The sequence below is a fragment of the Squalius cephalus genome (assembly GCF_949319135.1).
Source record: "Squalius cephalus genome assembly, chromosome: 6".
Lineage (NCBI taxonomy): Eukaryota > Metazoa > Chordata > Actinopteri > Cypriniformes > Leuciscidae > Squalius > Squalius cephalus.
In genome coordinates this window covers 34,271,247-34,292,116 of record NC_137127.1, presented here as the reverse complement: position 1 = coordinate 34,292,116, position 20,870 = coordinate 34,271,247, and the positions used below count along the sequence as shown (strand labels likewise).

Here is a 20,870-nt window from a genome sequence, read left to right as displayed (position 1 = left end):
TTTCATTCAATTAATGATGTAAAAATGGCGTTATTTCTTTAAAAAAAAAATTAACAAAAAATTCCGTATGCCCCTTTGCAGCTTCTTAACTTCCCCAAAACCCGCTGTCATTTTTATTTATTAATATGCGAATGATTTAAAGTACAAAGTAATTAAAGTAGCAAACACATTAATTAATTAATTAATTAATTAATGTATCATATAATGTATCATATACATCATTAATATGATCAAAAAGACCCAAAACGCAGTGATCCAGCTGTATTATGCTATTAAAAGTTGAATTTATTATTAGTTACAAATAATTTTGTATTGTTCGAAAAAAGTATCGATACTAATTAATATGCTATTTTATTTAACAATAAATATGACTATAAACGCGCTTTATTTAATAGTGTTCTAGTTGTGCAGATGTTGGTGAAGCCCACCCCAGCAGAGCTGACAGTGGGAGGGACACTGGGCGGCCCCTGAGCGACTCTGACTCAAGAGCCTGAGAGGAGCTGATGGAAACAGATAAGTAAAAGCCGAACTCCATACTGGAAGAACAAGAAGACAGGATCTGAAGCAGAAAGAATCTCTTTTCCCTGCAGTATCCAGTTTTATGGTATGTAGTATTACAAGGCTGATGCAATTACTCATAACCATAGAAAGAAGAGATCATTCCAGCATTGCATTCCGTTATTAATGAAAGCAGCGTAAAATCGCAGTCTTTTTTTAACGTGGATTTTGACGTGTGCGTGAAGAATGACGGCTGAGGTCCAGCAGCCCTCCGTGCAGACCCCTGCTCACAGTAGCCCCATGTCGGAGAAACCGCACGGACAGACGCATGTGATGGAGACCTCCTCTTCCTCCTCCAGCACCAAAACTAAAAAGACGAACGCTGGAATTCGTCGTCCTGAAAAGCCCCCGTACTCTTACATCGCTCTCATTGTCATGGCCATCCAGAGCTCTCCAACCAAACGACTCACTCTGAGCGAAATTTATCAGTTCCTACAGAGCCGCTTCCCGTTTTTCAGAGGCTCATATCAAGGCTGGAAAAATTCGGTGCGTCACAATCTGTCTCTGAACGAGTGCTTTATCAAGCTGCCCAAGGGTCTGGGCAGACCCGGTAAGGGCCACTACTGGACCATCGACCCAGCCAGTGAGTTCATGTTCGAGGAGGGATCTTTCCGCAGGAGGCCACGGGGATTCAGGCGCAAATGTCAGGCGCTCAAACCTTCCATGTACAGCATGATGAACGGGCTGGGGTTCAATCACATACCCGAGTCCTATAACTTTCAGGGGGGCGGCGGGGGCCTGTCTTGCCCTCCAAACAGTTTATCTTTGGAGAGTGGGATTGGGATGATGAATGGACATTTGGCCAGCAATATGGAAGGAATGGGCTTGGCAGGACACTCCATGTCCCATCTATCAGCGAATAGTGGACATTCCTACATGGGCAGTTGCACAGGATCCTCAGGGAGTGAGTACCCCCACCACGACAACTCCGCATCACCGCTTCTCGCCAGCGGGGGAGTGATGGAGCCGCATGCGGTGTATTCTAGCACGGCCTCGGCATGGCCTCCAGCGCCCCCGGCCTCTCTAAATAACGGGGCGTCTTACATCAAACAGCAGCCGCTCTCTCCGTGTAACCCGGGAGCCAATCCACTGCAGCCTAGTTTACCCACACACTCTCTGGAACAGTCCTACCTGCACCAGAACGGCCACGGCAACACCGACCTTCAAGGTAAAGTTTTCAAGATAACCCTAACAGACATATTTAACAGAAATATTCTATCTCGTTATATGCTTTTATTTTCATGAATAGGTGAGAGGTATAATGAATAATTTTTAATGTCTTGCCAACAGTCCAGCTAAAGTTATGCCACATCACGACACAAACAATATGCTATATTCAATTAATGTGCTGGTCAATTTTTTCATAAATGCTCGTGTTTTTTGTCGAGAAACTGGTGAATACAGAATCATTACATTTAATTCGCGAATGGGAACAGTATTGCAGAGTGTGATCAAAATTTCTAAACATTAAAAACTTTATCCATGGATATTTTTTATTAATTGTATTTTATTTTATTTTATTTTATTTTATTTTATTTTTTATGTTTTTCATTTGGTCAGTCTTTGGTAAGCTTCTAGCTCACATATTGACATAATTCTGCACATGCATAATTAGAAGTGATTTCAGCCCGATTGCTGTAATCTCTACTGGGGCAAGAGCAAGAAGAACCACGCCACGAGCCCTGCAGCAATGTGTCCGTGGGGAATCGCGTGCAAGCAGTCATTTTAAAACGATCCCACCCAGATCTTAAGACTTTCAGGTCTCTTCCAGGTCTCTCACAGCACTCCAATACATTATCAAAAAAAAAAAAAAAAACGTACTATAATCAAAAGCTATTTAAAACAATAATAAATTGAAAAAACAAAACAAAACAAAAAACATATCAAACTTAATAATGACGCTTAAAAATGTGTTGACAGGCCAAAATGATATGGTGACGCTTTTCAATACGTACATTCAATACAGTATTAAAAAACCTATATTATATAATACTTAAAAGATCATTATTATGTATGTCTACATTAATGGAGTTAGAAATATAATTGTAGGATATATTTGGTAAACTTGGTAAAGGTAAAATTGTAGGATATATAGGCCTAATTTGTTAAAGTTAAAGTTATTATCGAAAGTAAGTTTATGTTATATTCCTGTAGCTGTTATAGCCATTTTCAATCTTAGAAGACCTTCAAGAAATGTTTATAACATTTTTCTCTCTCTCTCTCGATCCTCTAGATAAACGAAGGTCGACAAATGCCCGGCGTTTGATTCAGTCAACAGTCGCTAAATATACAAACAAACAAAAATGTAGATTGGAGTTTGATATACTTTACGATTAGAAAATTTTACAAGATACAGAAATATTTTCCCGAACGACTTAATGCCACAGGCGAATGTGTAACGCATTAACGTTTTTTATCATTTATGTTATAGCAGTAGTAATAGTGGTAGTAACAGTTTGAGGTTTAAAATGTTAAGAACACTACAACAACATTAGCCAAGTTTTTTACATATGTATATATCTAATGTGCCATGTTTTGTGTCCCTGCAGGTATACCGCGCTACCATTCCCAATCTCCCAGCATGTGTGACAGGAAAGAATTTGTCTTCTCTTTTAACGCCATGACCTCTTCATCGATGCATTCACCAGGGAGCAGCTCGTACTACCACCATCAGCAGGTCTCATATCAGGACATCAAACCCTGTGTGATGTGACAGCATTATTACAAAGAAGACTTAATGCAACGACGAGCAACAGAGTAAACTGGCCCAAATGAACTCTGTGGCCAAGAGTTCTGAGGCCAAGAGGCCAAGAGTGGAACTCTGAATCCAAGTGGCTCTTTTGGAAAGAGACATGGAATTAAGAATTGCCGTTTATTACTATTCAGAACTTGACCATAGAAACGCATTGTTAGAAAATTACAAACTCAAAGGAGCACTTGGAAAAACCTTCAGCTTCAGATATCTGCGAATCATAAGATCGAGGGCAAAAATACAACTCGGTACAAACTCTGCTGGCGGATGACAACCACACTCGGAGATCATGCAAAGATGAGTGAAACGCTCCGATGTTGATATATTGTTTTTAAAGACGAGTTTGTATCGTTTTGGAACGTTTTCCTACAATCAATTTTATTTCGCTTAAAATGGTGAAAACCATAAGCACGCGAAATGAAGGCACCTTTAAACCCTAATGCGCAACTTATTTATTCTGTTAAATGTTTAATTTTAGGCTACAATTATAGCCACAGTGTTGACCGCTTTATTGGCAATATTTGCCCAATGTAACATTAAGGTTAAATATAAGCACTGTTAGTTATTTTGATTGTTTATTTAGTTGTACATACCTATATTGACACGTCTTATTTCTCAAGCACTGTATAAACTGTACATGGTGTAAGACATCTTTTAGTAGGATTTTTTTGTCCCTTTTCAATGAATTTAAATATTAGTTGATGTAATCCTTCAGTTCAATTGAAAATTAAAGTAATGGCATGGAGTTTGCAATATCTGTTTAAAATATGACTTTTCTAAACAAGAAATATTATGTTTTGTGAATTAAAATTTTGAATTCTATAGATTTCTGGACTAAATTTCTGCGTTATTCATCGAACCAGAAATTAAGCTTGTTGAATGTAGAATTTAAAGACGCGAATGTAAAAATAATGCTAAATAACTACAATAATAAACGACAGTTGTGGCACAATTATTTTGTGCCACATTCTTCATGATTGATTTTATTCCTGGAGGGAAAAGTTGACCGCATAAAGCTTACACACATTTAATAAAACAAATATACGTACAAAACCAAGCTATTTTTAAGAAGATATGGTTCACTAATATAGCTTAAAATGAAATAGTATGAGATTTTTTCAGTTAATCCATTTTCTTTTAATATAATCCGTTAATGGGTAAGACGCCAAGAATTAAATTAATAGAACAAATGTTGTCTGGGTGGAATTGAAAAAGCTGAAGAGTCACTGCAAAGATATTCCATAAAAAAAACAATATTCCTATCAAACAGAAAAATAAAATAATAAAAGCAAGTTAGCAAAATGACTTTATTTTCAATTACATTTCATTTTCACTATATATATATATATATATATATATATATATATATATATATATATATATATATATATATATATATATTGCTTAGTAAGATAATGGGCCTCTCCCGGGGACAGTCGATCCAGTCAGTGTTTAATATTGTATAATATTAAATATTTGCATAGACAAAGTCATCATGGAATTGTTTAGAAAAAAATATATAATACATGAATAAGACATTCGAGTCACTATTAAAAATAAATATTCTTTAGGTTGAGCAAAGATCCCTTTTCTTGTCAGAAACATTGGGTTAGCCTGTACAAGAACAAAACAATACTTTTTCTTTTTCGAAAAGGTTCAGACTTTAAAAACATTTCTCTTTTTTGTTCTAATTCGATGTTTTATTTTTTATAAAAATTATATCCGGCTAAAATTAGGAAACAAACGGTCAAAATAAATCAGTATTGGCAGAGCGTCTGGAGATCTTGCAGGGGTCTTCAAGTGGACACAATGTTGACCCCCGCACGAGAGCACACACGAATCAACTATTAGTGCGTGGCCGTGACCATGAGCTGAACTCGTAAAGATTCCCATGGACTCATGATCTTAGAGGCCACACATGAGCAGAGCACAGCTGTCACACTTTTTACTTCGTGAATGTTTCTCAGGGCAAGTGCATTATTGACACAACTAGAATTATAATGACTACAAAAATATCTACATTTTATCATAATTGAATACTAAATTATTGACTGCTGATATTTAAAAGTACACGTCGCCTCTTGTGTGTTATGGTATGGGTTAAGGTAATTCTGCCTGGTTTGACTAATAAAAACATTTTTTTGTTGGTATAAACGGATGTATTTAGGTTCGGCGATATTAAAGAATAATTTTGATATTACATAATATTATCAGTAAAACTAGTTCATTTAGATGTTAACATTTTCGGTTACCATTTATTCCAGTGCAATCGTACGAATAACGATGCTTTCGGGACAACAGCCCGTAATAGTAACCTACTTGAAAATCGACTATTACTCTTAGGTTACTTTAGGTTAGGCCTCGTTTACGATCTTTTTTACGTGCGTTTACCAAAAATGCACTTAACATGTACATGCGACTATGAGCTTTAAGTGGTATATTTATAGTGTTATTGTGTCGGTTCATGAAATGCTCAAATGTAAATCATTTGGCCTACAACTTTATGCGTAACGGTATAAAGTACATAATTTAGGCTACTTATGGGAGATGATTTAATTTTTTTATTTTTTTATTTGATATATAAAAATCAATCAAATTTTCTACAAGAAAATATACTTTAGTTATTTTGTGCTTATACACAATTACTGCTTTATTCGTGATTGCTATTTGCAGAGTTTAATTTGATAAAATTCACCAGATGATAGAGGCACGATCCTACAGGATCAGTGGAGACAGCGGTTAACTGACCGATCCTGTGACTGATATTATCATATCGCTAGAGGAGTCTACATTGAAGAACACTGCGCTTTAGTGACGTATTTGAAAACCAAGCGGTGGTCTGATCTTTACTCCGCAGAAAAGATAATGTGACACCAACGCTGAATAATAGGCTATAGCAGTGCATAGCGCCTTTGGGTGTCAAAGTGGAAAAAAGAAGGGGTGAAGATGTCATGGAAAAGACGCTTTGGTGAGCCACTCCTTCAATGAGTAGTAAAACATTAATGATGTCTTTATTGGTGATTGAGTTACACCATTATTAACTATTTATTTATACCAAGCATTTAATAAACATAGCCTACCTCTGCATGAAATAGGCCTAAATGTCTTAATATAATATTTATTTTAAATAAAATGCAACTGTTTTCTACACATGTATTTTTTAAACACTTGCTCCATCCATACAAATTCATGAGTTCACACTTACATATAATTAGATGTAAATCTAAAGTAGCCTATAACTTTATTTGGCATGCTCTCCGGGGGGAGAGCTCCGAGCTCGGAATTTGGCCCGAACTCAGAGTACTCCCCCGTGTAAATGATTATAACTAGAAGTGTGGAGAAGTGCTGGTGGAGGGATGCTAATAAACTGTCAAGGAACTGATGTAGGTCAACTTTATACCTATTATCATTGATTAACTGAGTGCTCTCCACCCGTGTTGATTATGTTAATTATCTGAACGTGCTCCTCCCGAACTCTGTTAATAAAACATCATTAAATGCACGCCCAGGTTGATTCAGGTTTTCTAGCGTATTTACTAATACTAATTAACAAATGCTCTAAATTCTCCTCCTTTACACAAAGCTTATCCCATCCCCACTGCTGGCTTTAGGTGCTGTAGCTGTAGCCCTGTGAATAATCCTCCACTACAGATCCGCTGTTTGCTTCTCTACTGGAGGTTTATACAGGGTCCTCCACCTGTCCCCTCACAAGGAGTTCTGGCTTCAATAATCCATGGCCACCTTGAACCCTTTGTCCTCTGAGTGAATCTTGATGAATAACTTTAATTGTGTCATAATATATTGCTTTCTTTGATGTATTTTTAAAAACATCCAACTTTGCAGTTCCAAAAGATAAAAATGAACCTGCTAATGTAACCCCTCTGATTCTTTCATCGATTCCCCCAGGAAGGACCACACGAAGACAGAATGCTGTATTTAATACACATTAACATTAAACAATGAAATTGCTTTATAACTAGAACAGGCATTTTGGCACAATTCATAATGAATTTCTTTTTCCCATTACACTAACTCATTCACTTGCTTTTCATTAATGGCAGCAGAGATTTTTATGTTAGGAAATTCTGGTTCACTTTACATGTCTGGAGTAAATTCTTTCCCAATCTACTTCCTGTAACCACTTGGTAAGGCATTAAAAAAAAAATTTCACAAAAAAAAAAAAAAAAAAAAAAAAACACATCAAAAAAAAAAAAAACAATTGGTGTCAAGCTAGGTTCCCCAGCTTTACAAAATCTTTGTAAGCATGCTTGCACACAGATGACAAAATCCTTCTCTGAGTCATTGGATTAAAAAACAGTGGTTCCTCTGGAACTCAAATTTCATCAAAGTTCGTTAGCATCTCTTTCCACTTTAAGAACTGTTCTCCAAGAATGAAACACTGATGTAAAGATGTAACCCCAAGCTATAGCCTCACCTACTCCAGTTTCATTAAAAATAAATAATCAAATCAAAGGGTTTCTGCGCTGCTTGTTTTCTGCTTGTTTTCTGCTTGTTCACAGATTCTATTTTGCACATCCACCAGACCTTGACATTCCTTATTGTGGTGCATTGGGGAAGTGGTGTTATTGATGAATTTAGGAATTGCATTTGGTACTTCTGAGTTTCCATATATTTGTAACGGAGACCAGCTAATAAGAGTTGTGCGAGTAAACCTTACTCCCCTAGCAGGCACACTGGTACTGACTCTAAAGGCTGCGGTCTTTAGCATCCTTGTTAGTGCGCCCTCCTCCCATGCCGGAAACACCTGTTTGAATCCCACTCGGAGCAGTGCGAGTATAACCAGAGGGGTTACATATTGATGCCCTTATTTAAGTCATTTGGGTAGGTATAATTGTGTCATGTGTTGTCTTCCTAAGACTGCTAATAAAGCGTGCAAATGGCATTTGTTGTGTTAAAAGATTGGGCGAGTATAATGCTGCCTTCACATGCTATCGGAATTATCTTAAATATGAGTTGGGTGGGAAATTAATTTGAAACATGGTGGAGGGGAGAATGATTGCTGCTGTGACAGGTATGGTTAACTGGTTCCCGTTCAAAGGAAATCAACGCTGCGTCAGTTGATGACGCAATGGGGACATGTCCCCATGGAACCCCGTGTCTGAGGCACGTTTGAAATTACAGGAATCATTGGCCGACGCAGTGCAATGATGTCACAAAGTGCGCCCACATGTATAAAAGAGGTGCCTGTAAACAAGTCATCAGCTTCTTTGTCTTCAGGAAGCCGCTTGTGTGTGCTGTGTGAAAGAAAAGAAAAGGCGTGTTTGACATGAGCAGTTTTTGCGCAGAACCGATCACCTGTAAACACTGCAAGATAACTTAAAATTAATTTAAATATATTGACTTATTTTATTATTAATATGTTAAATAAAAAAAATTAACAAAGGACCACCTCTTGTATGTATTCTGTAATTGGCTCCCAACCGCTTCATGGACACAGGATATGCTAACTACATCTCTCTGTTGGATAAATAATATCAGGGTCCCTTACAAAGTTTTGATGGATGACAATTGTAATGAAGGTAAAGACGATTACAGTGACATACAGGAGACAAACCGTGTGCACTCTCAGCTCACTGATCACTATAACATTGTATTTCTGCATGAACACAGGTCAATATATTCGCAGAGTCAAAATTAATTTACTGTGAGTGTTTTATAACGGATGCTCGCCGAAGCGAGCGCTGAAGCTTGTTTTGGGAAGATTGAGGATCAGTAGCGATTATGGGCATCAGACGCTCCAAACATACAAGTAAACACGATTGCTTGTTCTGACAGAGGAACTGTTCACTGATGATATCGACCTGCCTTCAGATCGCTGATTTTCCACACATTCAGAATGTTTTTATTTTTCATTTGTATTTTGGTGTTTCATAATGCTATATGCAGTCCTTTGGTATATGCTATATGCATCTCCCTGTGGTCTTGTTTGGTATAGCAGGTTGACATCTGCTTATTTGTTTAAGTTACTGTATGACTGAGCAGAGTCCTTTTAAAGTGCCCCTATTATGCTATTTTAAAATTTCCTAATGTTGTTTTGGAGTCTCCTACAACAGGTTTACATGCATCAAAGGTCAAAAAACTGTTTCATTTTCTCATAATATACATTTGCACATCACCACATTTTTAATGATTCTCAAACGACTCGTCAGATTAATCAATCTCTCTAAATCCCTCCTTTCAGTGAGCTACTCTGCTCTGATTGGCCAGACAGCTCAGTCTGTTGTGATTGGTCTACCATGTAACGCGTGTCGAAAACAAAAATGGCAATTGCCAAAACGTCAGCTCTGCTTGTCCGACTCCCGAGGCTTCCTACCCCATAAACTAAACACAGTAACGATGAATGATGTTGATTTTACCATATCAATCTCTCCGATGATGAAACATTGGAAGAACTAGTCATTCAACCCGAACCTCCATCGCAAGGACTACTCGAGCAGGACGTTTCCCAGTGATTCACTACTCAGTTTCAGGTACATTATGAGATGTTGCAACTGTAATTCCTCACCATCAGCAATAACAAGTGCATGTTCATCAACAAACCGATTATTTTACTTGTACTTATTTATTTACAGAGTATTTTTTTTAATTTACTGCGGTGAACATGTGGAAACTGTATCAATAACAGTGCATACATTAGCCGAGCTCTAGTGTGAATGACTGATGTAACATAAACGTTGGTAAAACAAATCTTGCTCCATGCTTAATCTTTCCTCAAAGTAGTGAAAATGATAGACAATCTGCATTAAAGGTGCTCTAAGCAATGTTGGGTGACGTCACTTCTTGTTGACATTCAAAGTATTGTCAAACAAAACGGAGGCTAGCTCGACCCTCTCTCCTCCTCATCCCGTGCGCTTGTTCTATCCAGACTGGACTATTGTAATGCTCTGCAGGCAGGTCTTCCAGCTTGAAGACCTCAAACCTCTGCGACTGATCCAAAATGCTGCAACTAGAGTGGTCTTTAAAGTGCCAAAGAGGGCATACGTCACTCCTCTCCTCACAAAATTGCACTGGTTGCCAGTTGCCGCTCGCATCAAATTCAAGTCACTGACTTTTGCCTACAGAACAACCACTGGCTCTGCTCCCTTTTACCTAAACTCATTACTTCAGACTCATGTACCATCCAGAAACTTGCGCTCTGCAAGTGAACGTCATCTTGTGGTGCCATCTCAAAGAGGCACAAAATCTCTTTCTCTGACCTTTACCTGTTCTGTTCCATGCTGGTGGAATGATCTGCCTAAATCTACCAGAGCTGCTGAGTCGAGTCAAGTCAAGTCAAGTCAAGTCAAGTCAAGTCAAGTCAAGTCTTCATTTATAAAGCACTTTCAACAATGTAGATTGTTCCAAAGCAGCTTTACAGTGCTAATAGTACATTAATGTAACAGAGATTGTTCTTTAAGTTCTCTAAGAACTCTTTAAGTTCTCTCTAAAAACGAGAACCTGTGAGAACACTGACGGAGTGCACAGGCGTATTATGAGTTCAGTCTATAGGTATGCGCGTTTGAATATATGTGCGCAGATGTGTAGTCCTTCCCTACAAATCAACCCTCAACAAAGTACTTGTCTGGCCTTAAAATGTATAATACAGAATTTTTATCGCTTCCGCTTAGCCACGTGAACCGGAGTTATCCCGACAACGCTTTATCTGTAGAGAGGTAAAGGAGGGGAAGGAGACCTTCACAGGGGAGAGACTAGTTGACACTTCAGGACTGCGCTGTCGTCGCGTCCAGGCGCAGGTCCTTCATCAGATCTGGATACGGCCTAGATCCGGCGGACTGCAGTAAACCTCGGATAAACAAAGAGACTAATATTAGCGTAGACGCCATTCTTCTTATGATGTAACGAGTACATCAGGATTTATGGAAAGTGTTACCGGTTCTGGCTGACCTAAACTATGCAGCCTTACATTGAATTATAGAAATCTATAATGTGTTATGTGTATGCTAGGTCAAAGAGATGTGTTTTTAGTCTAGCTTTGAACTGACAGAGTGTGTCTGCTTCCCAGACAATGTTAGGAAAACTGTTCCAAAGTTTGGTGCTAAATAGGAAAAAGATCTACTGCCAGCAGTCGATTTTGATATTCTAGGTATTATCAACTGGCCGGAATTTTGAGATCGCAATAAACGTGAAGGATTATAAAGTGTTAAGAGCTCACTCAAGTTCTGCGGAGCTAAACCATTTAGTGCTTTGTAAGTAATCAGCAATATTTTAAAATTTATACGATGTTTAATAGGGAGCCAATGCAGTGTTGACAGAACTGGGCTAATATGGTCATACTTCCTGGTTCTGGTAAGAACTCTAGCTGCTGCGTTTTGGACCAGCTGTAATTTGTTTATTAAGCGTGCAGGGCAACCACCCATAAGAGCATTACAATAATCTAGCCTTGATGTCATGAACGCATGAACTGTTCCGCATTTGTCAAAGAGAGCATATGACGTAATTTAGATATATTTTTAAGATGGAAAAATGCGGTTTTACAGATACACGTGACTTTCAAATGAAATATTGGTATCAAAGATCACACCCAGGTTCCTAACTGATGACGAAGACTTCAAGTGCTAGACAGTATTCTAGGTTATTATGTGAGGAAGTTTTTGTCCAATAATTAGAATCTCTGTTTTTTCAGAATTAAGTAGTAGGAAATTACTAGTCATCCAATCAGCTATACATTCCGTTAATTTTGTGAATTGGTAAGTTAGGGCGTGAAGAAATATAGAGCTGAGTACCATCAGCATAACAGTGAAAACTAATGTCATGCTTCCTAATGATATCTCCCAAGGGTAGCATGTACAGAGTGAACAGCAACAGTCCTAGTACTGAGCCTTGTGGTACGCCATACTGAACTTGTGATCGATAAGACATCTCTTCATTTACTGCTACAAACTGATAATGGTCAGATAAGTATGATTTAAATCATGCTAATGCAATTCCACTAATGCCAACATAATTTTCGAGTCTATTTAAAAGAATGTTGTGGTCAATAGTATCAAATGCAGCACTAAGATCGAGTAACACCAATAGCGAGATACAACCACGATTGGATGATAAGAGCAAATCATTTGTGACTCTAATGAGAGCAGTCTCAGTACTATGGTACAGTCTAAATCCTGACTGAAAATCCTTGCAGATATCATTTCTTTCTAAAAAGCAACATAGTTGTGAGGAGACCACCTTTTCTAGTATATTTGACAGAAAAGATATATTCGAGATCGGTCTGTAATTGACTAATTCTGTATGATCAAGTTGCGTTTTTTTAGCAAGTGGTTTAATCATAGCCAGCTTAAAAGTTTCTGGTACGTATCCTAATGACACAGATGAATTAATGATATTAAGAAGAGGATCTATGACCTCTGGAAGCATCTCTTTCAGTAGCTTAGTTGGTATAGGGTCGGTATGTTGTCGATATAGATGATTTAACGAGTTTAGAAAATTCTTCCTCTCCTATAGCAGTGAATGAATAAAAATTTTCCTTTGGGAGACTACAATGCACTCCCTGATGCGATACTGTAGTAGACGATTGCATAGTTATAATTTTCTCCCTGATATTATCAATTTTATAAGTGAAGAAGTTCATAAAGTCATTACTGCTATGCTGCTTGGAAATGTCTGGGCTTGAAGCTTTATTATTCGTTAGTTTGAATAAATACCTAGGTTTTTGTTTATTTTCTTCTAATAGGGCTGAAAAATAAGCAGATCTAGCAGCTTTTAAGGCCTCTCTGTATGCAATCGAGCCCCTGTTCCATGAAATGCGAAACACCTCTAGTTTTGTTTTCTTCCAGTTGCGCTCCATTTTTCTGGCTGCTCTCTTAAGGGCCTGAGTGTGCTCGTTGTACCACGGCGTTGGACTATTTTCTTTAATCTTCTTAAGCGCAACGGAGCAACTGTGTCTAAAGTGCTGGAAAAGAGAGAGTTAAAAGTTTCTGTCGCAATATCGAGTTCTTCTAAGCTATCTGGGATGCCGAGATGATGAAACTGATCAGGAAGATTATTAATAAAGCAATCTTTAGTGGCAAAAGTGATAGGTCTAACATATTTGTAACACGGAGTCGGCTTTGCAGCCTTGGCTAAATGAAGTTTACACGAGACTAGCCCTTAATCAGTGTTTGGGGTCCCAGGGAACCCCACTGGACTTTTCCTTAATTTTTTTAAAGTGTTACCTTCATCTCAGGGGCATGGAACTCTGTGACTTTTCCTAAATAATCTATCTAAACATGAACAAAAAAACTGGGCTTGATTTGGTTGTTCTAAAGGTGTGTAAAAAAAAAAAAAAAAAAAAAAAACATTTAAGGTGTTTGAACTTTTAAACTTTTTTTCATTTTGTTTGTCAAAAAAATAAAAGTAAATCCATTATAAATCTGAAAATTTCTACATATAAACCAAGGTCTGGTCCTGGAGCATAAATAAAAAGTGGAATGAACTTTCCATCTCATACACACACACACACACACACACACACACACACACTACAGAAATTGGCAAATAAAATAAACAAAACTGGCATAAATCTAAAAAAAATTACATTTAAATCAAGGTCTGGTCCTAGAGCATAAACACAAAGTGGAACGAACGTTCTGTCTCATACACACACACACACAAACACACACAAACACACACATGTATGTGACTGCAACAGAGAGCATTTTTATAGAAATTGGCAAATAAAATTAACTAAACTGGCATAAATCTGAAAGATTTCACAAATGCAACATGGAACAAGCATGTTCCCTCACTCACACACACACAGAGAGAGAGAGAGAGAGAGAGAGAGAGAGAGAAAGAGAGGGAAAAGCAGATAATTCAAAATATATCAGACAACAACAAAAAATTCTAACTTTGACAAAAATACAGATTTTTTTATGTATTTCAGAATGTTTAAATATATATTCACAAAATATCTATCATAAAGGTGTGAGGAGAAGTTGAAGCATCAAGAAAAATTAAGTGAAAATGAAATGAGTCCCTAAGGACCTCTACTGGATATATGTGGTCATTGGACTTTCTTTCTTTAATTATAATTTCCACAAACCAGCAGATGTCAGTATTCTATCCCTAACACATAGAGCAATGTCCAAAAACAATTTAGATTTAATTAAGATCGTGATTTTTTCTTTAAAAAATAATTTTTCATGAGCCAATTTATGGCCTTGTTAAGTAATTGTGCAGTAAATAGGTAAAAACTTCCCACAGCAGAATTGTATAGTTAAGAAGTAAATTTAAAAAATGATATATAGTTTTCCATATAAAAAATGTATATTTCCTTATGCAATCGCTCTTTAAAAGTTGGGGGTCTATTAGACCCCAAACATCAAAAACGTTATCCTTTTTGAACACTGATTAAGGGCTAGATAATGATCTGAGATGTCATCGCTCTGCTGCAGAATTTCAACGGCATCAACATTTATTCCATGTGATAATATTAGATCTAGAGTATGATTACAACAATGAGTAGGTCTTGACACATGTTGTCTAACTCCAATAGAGTTAAGAATGTCTTTAAATACCAATCCCAATGCATCTTTTTCATTATCTACATGTATATTAAAATCACAGACAATTAGGACTTTATCTGCAGCCAGTACTAACTCTGATAGAGTCAGCAAATTATTTGATAAAGTCTGTATGTTGCCCTGGTGGCCTGTATAAAGTAGTCAGCACAAATCTCAAACGTGATTTATCATTTACACTATATATTGTTACATTAAGCACCAACAATTCAAAATAATTATATTTGAAACTAGACTTAGTAATTTTGAAAATATTACTATAAATTACAGCAACACCTCCCCCTTTGCCTTTCAGACAAGGTTCATGTTTATAACAGTAATCTTGCGGGGTGGACTCTGCACATCTAGGTTATAGTCTGTAACACAGCACATCTAGGTTATAGTCTGTAATCACATCATTAACAGTAAATGCTTTTGAAGTAAGGGATCGAATATTCAGCAACCCAAGCTTTATCATTTGCTCATTTGCTCATTTCCTAATTCGGGGAACAGACACAGTCTCTGTATGATGATATCTAGGTGAAAGAGGCTCTATGTGATGGGATTTTTCTGACCTTGGTGACGTGAGACAGCTAGCAGACGGTCTGTTTAGCCAGTCTGTCTGCTTCCTGACCTGAGCCCCAATTCATGTTTGAGCTCTAAGACTATGTGCAATATTACTAGAGAGAAGAGCAGCACATCCCAGGAGGGATGAATGCCATCTCTTTTCAACAGGTCAGGTCTGCCCCAAAAACTTTTCCAATTGTCTATGAATTCTATATTATTTTGCGGACACCACTTAGACAACCAGCCATTGAGTGAGGACAATCTACCAAGTATCTCATCACTCCTGCGAACTGGAAGGGGGCCAGAGCAAATTACAGTGCCTGAAATCGTACTTGCGAGTTCACACACCTCTTTAACATAGATTTTGGTGATCTCCGACTGGCGGAGTCAAACATCATTAGTGCCGACGTGAATAATAATATTAGAGAATTTACGATTAGCATTAGCCAGCACTTTTAAATTTTCTTTGATGTCAGGCGCTCTGGCTCCCGGCAAACATGTGACTATGGTGGCTGGTGTCTCTATTTTCACATTCTGTGTAATAGAATCGCCAATAACTAGGGCACATTCAACAGGATTCACAGTGGGTGTTTCATTGAGAGGGGAGAACCTGTTTGTTATGGTACCGTAATCGGAACGGAAGAGCGGTGTTTTGTTCCGCGACTACAGCGCTTCACCGTCACCCAATTGCCCTGCTGCACGGGCTCTACTTCAGCCAGAACCAAACAATCTACAGAGTTCACTAAGCTAGTCGCATCCAACGCAGTATCTAAAGCCCTTGCACTCTTACTATCCTCAATTAAAGTTTGGATGCGTGTCTCTAGTTCTGAAATCTTCCCCGTAAGCTTTACTGTCTCCCTGCATTTATCACATGTAAATCCTATGCTGACAGAGAAGGATATGCTAAACATGTTGCATGAAGTGCAAGTGACAATAAGAGGAGAAGATGACATGACTCGCCATGTTTGTTGACTGATCCTACTCACCTAAGTTGTTTGAGGAACTTGTAAAAGGCGCGAGCGTGCGAGAGAATAATAAATAAATAAATAAATAAATAAATAAAGAGCGGACAGATGGCACGCTAACAGGCTAGCGAAATTACTAGCGTGTTGTGCTAGCAATAATGGTTTAGATTGAAGTTAGCGATGTCAGGTTAATGTGTGATGTTGAGTAAGCTATATTTAGCAATATAAACGACAATATAAGCTCCATCCGCCATTAATTCCGTCCAGACCTGAACCTGCACCTCACCATCGAAAACGGCGGAGGAGGAGGAAGACCTCCGGCCTCCCCAATGACCCGGAGACAGCTCCCGAGCAGCCCGCCGTCGTCCCGGAGGCCGTCCCCGAGCAGCCCGCCGTCGTCCCGGAGGCCGTCCCCGAACAGCCCGCCGTCGTCCCAGAGGCCGTCCTCGAGCAGCCCGCCGTCGTCCCGGAGGCCGTCCCCGAGCTGCTAGCCCTGCCGGCCCCGCCCACGCTGCTAGCCCTGCCGGTCCCGCCTAAGTTCTTCGTCCAGCCTAGTATCTGCCCAGCTGATCCAAAACCGGAGCTGGTCACCTGCCCAGCTGATCCGGAGCCAGTGACCTGCCCAGCGGATCCAGAGCCGGAGTCTTCGGACAAGATGGCCGCCGCCGAACCTGTTCACATCACGCCTGTCGAGCCTGTGTCTTCGGACAAGATGGCCGCCGCCGAGCCTGTGTCTTCGGACAAGATGGCCACCGCCGAGCCTGTTCACGTCACGTCTGTCGAGCCTGTGTCTTCGGACAAGATGGCCGCCACCGAGCCTGTTCACGTCACGTTTGCCGAGCCTGTGTCTTCGGACAAGATGGCCGCAGCCGAGCCTGTGTCTTCGGACAAGATGGCCGCCGCCGAGCCGGTGGTGTCTGTTCCAGTTCCTGAGCCGGTGGTGTCTGTTCCTGAGCCGGTGGTGTCTGCTCCAGTTCCTGAGCCGGTGGTGTCTGTTCCAGTTCCTGAGCCGGTGGTGTCTGTTCCTGAGCCTGAGCCGGTGGAGTCTGTTCCAGTTCCTGAGCCGGTGGAGTCTGTTCCAGTTCCTGAGCCGGTGGAGTCTGTTCCAGTGCCGGTGGAGTCTGTTCCAGTGCCTGAGCCGGTGGTGCCAGTGCCAGTTCCGGTGCTGCCAGTTCCAGTGCCTGAGCCGGTGGTGCCAGTTCCACCGCCTGAGCCGGTGGTGCCAGTTCCACCGCCCGAGGGGTCGTCTCCGCCCTGGCCGCCCGATGAACTGGCCGCTCCGCCCTGGCCGCCCGAGGGAGAGTCTCCGCCCTGGATGCCCGAGGGAAGGTCTCCGCCCTGGCCGCCCGAGGGAAGGTCTCCACCCTGGCCGCCCGAGGGAAAGTCTCCGCCCTGGCCGCTCGATGGACTGTCTTCTGCTTCGCCCCGGCCGCCGGATGGACTGTTTGCTTCGCCCCGGTCGCCGGATGGACTGTTCGCTTCGCCCCGCCCGCCCGATGGACTGTTCGCTTCGCCCCGGCCACCGGATGGACTGTTTGCTTCGCCCTGTTCCCCCGATGTACTGTCTGTGTCACCCTGGCCCCCTTTGAGTCTGTTACCCCCTGTTTCTGTTTCCCTTCATGGACCTGGCCCCCCGTCCCTCCCCCTGATCCTCCACCGTGCCACCTCCCTCCTGAACTCTTGTTTTGTTCCGTGTCCTGTCTTGGAGTGTCTGGGAGCCACTCCGTAGAGGGGGGGTTATGTCACAGTGTCTGGTTGTGTTTCCCCGGGTATCCACTAGATGTCATCCTTCCCCCACGGTGTCATTCACAGGAACTACCTTTCCCACAATTCCAGTCTGTTATTGCACCCAGGTGTTTGTAATCTGTTTACCCAGCTGTCTCTCGTTGTCATCTCGTCTGTTCATGTATTTAAAGCCCTGTTTGTCCCATGTTCTGTGTTGTATCGTTGTTAATGTCACACCGCGTCGGTTTCCTGTGTTCCCTACCTGAGCTTGTTTATTGTTTTTGTACTGCCTGACTGGATATTGAACCCTGCCTGTTTTTGATCACGACTTTGGATTACCCTTTAATAAACCTCACTTTACCGCACTTTGGATCCATCTCGCTCTCTTCCTTGTGCGGAACCGTGACACTGGTGTGATATGTTCATATTTTCTGGTTCTGCTCAGAATCCTGGCGGCAGCGTTCTGTATGAGCTGCAACTGTCTTATGGTCTTTTTGGGAAGGCCAGTGAGGAGTCCATTACAATAATCCACCCTGCTGTTGATGAAAGCATGAACAAGTTTCTCTAAGTCTTGTCTGGAAACAAAGCATCTAATTCTTGCAAAAAGCTAGAATTTCACATTTATTAGTGTTCAGTATAACACCTGATGCCTTTGAGAAGTGACTGATTGAATCTAACGCTCTGGAAATTTGCCTTTTGTCTTTTAGAAATAAAGTTGTGTCGTCCGCAAATGGACTTATTATGATGTGCTTTCCCATGATGTTGAAGCCATCAGAATTGTTCATTCTAATCCTAATAGACAATAGTTCAGCGACCATTATAAATAACAAAGGAGAACTTGTCTAATGCCCCTCTTAACTGCCAATCGTGAGCATGTGCCGTGCTCCAGATACACAGCTGTTAATATCATTGTAAAGTAGCCTAATCAAATTAGAGAATTTCTGTCCAAAACCAAAATGATTTAAAGTTTCTAAAATAAAAGGGTGTTCTACTGTATCAAAAGCTTTGTATAAATCTAAAAATACAATAAAACCATGTTTAACAAATGTATGACTGCACTCGATTAAGTCTAGTACCAATCGTATGTTATTATGGATAGATCTTCCAGCAAGGAAGCCAGACTGCGTTTCATTTATTATCTGTGGTAGGCACTTTTTCATCCTAGCTGCAATAATTCCCGATAACAACTTATAATCAATATTAAAGGGGTCATATAATGCCATTTTTGTACAAGCTAATATGATTATTTAGGGTCTAAATTAAAAGTTTGTAATATACTTTAATTAAAAATTCTCATTAGTATTGTAAGAAAACACTCATTTTACCTGGTCAAAAACAGCTCTGTTTTCAGCACGCCGTGTAAGTGCATGTGTCGTTTGTAACACAATAACACAATAAACATAACGCGTTGTTCATTATAAGCGTGGGATTATGAATTATTTTGAGAACGTCGTACATAGAAAACATGCCGTAATGTACCCTGAGTGTAAACCTTAGCCGCATTCATCGTGAAGCGTGCTAGTGATTTGCAAAGATTAATATAAAGATTAATATAAAGGTTAATAAAACGTTACACTCACTTCTTCTTCTGGAGGTGCAGCAGGAACACGAATAGTTGGTACTGATCCTTTTTTCAGGAGCAGCTTCTTAGCAAAACCAGCTTTATACTGACCCTCGTTTGTAAAGCAGTCTGGTGTGTGAAATGATTTGCGCAAACATGAAAGCATTGACGTTGATCGTGGGGAATTTTCCCTTCGAAAACAAAACTCAGCCACTGCGTCTTCAGCGGTTCGGATTTAGGAACATCAAAATGACTGCTGTTTTCGTTATTACACCCAAGAACTGAACACCACAATCGCTTAGACGCCATTCTGCTCATAGACAGTGCTCCAGCGAATCAACAACAATGATGCGCAGACTATGATGACAGACAGCTCGCTCACGAGCGAGGGCAGGTCTGTGTTGAAACGCTGCTGTCAATCAACAATCGTGGGAGGGGCGTCGATTTTGTGACGTCACAAAATCGAACGGCTTGATTTGAGACAGGGGAAAACATATAAGAAGATTAAAAAAAAAACACTGGATGGATTTTTATCATTTTATGATGGTTGTGTACAGGTACTGCCAACACACATTTCAGTACAATCAACTTGTAAAAGTGCATGTACCATTATATGACCCCTTTAAGAAGTGTAATTGGTCTTAAATTATCTAACAATCTTTGGTAACACTTTACTTGAAGGGGTGTGCATAAGACTGACATGACACCTTCATAATCATGACATGGCAGATGTCATAAATATGAAGGAGGTCTTATGCATGTTTATGACAACTGTCATTAAGTGTAATTCGCTCAATTATGACATTTTTAATGCAAATATGACATTGTTTGAGATGTCTTTGTTATGACAACTTGACATAAACCAATACATCATAACCTGTCAGTGTCTTTGTCATGACAACTTGACATTACCAAGACAACATAAATTACATAAACATGACATAGCAGATTAATTATCAAACTTAAGAAACCACTTAGCTTTATGGGTTAACATTTCATTAAACTGTCAGGTGGTTGGTTTTGACATTGGCTGTCATACGGCCATTATAACTGTGTCATGAATGTTTTTCTTAACCTCAACTACAGTGGTACAAATTTAATTTGTCATTAAAATGTTATAATGGCTTCATGACAGCCAATGTCCAAACCAACCACATGACAGTTTCATGAAATGTTAACCCATAAAGCTAAGTGGTTTCTTAAGTTTGATAATTAATCTGCTATGTCATGTTTATGACATA

The 20,870-nt window shown here is 39.8% G+C and overlaps 1 protein-coding gene across 1 annotated transcript; it reads left to right on the top strand.

The window, feature by feature from the left end:
- Positions 1 to 511: 511 nt before the first annotated feature.
- Positions 512 to 4,574, top strand: foxf1 (forkhead box F1). Its single transcript, XM_079874810.1, has 2 exons — positions 512 to 1,726; positions 3,108 to 4,574. The coding sequence occupies exons 1-2, from the start codon at positions 745 to 747 to the stop codon at positions 3,269 to 3,271; spliced, it is 1,146 nt and encodes a 381-aa protein (XP_079730936.1). The 5' UTR covers positions 512 to 744; the 3' UTR covers positions 3,272 to 4,574.
- The last annotated feature ends 16,296 nt before the right edge of the window (positions 4,575 to 20,870 follow it).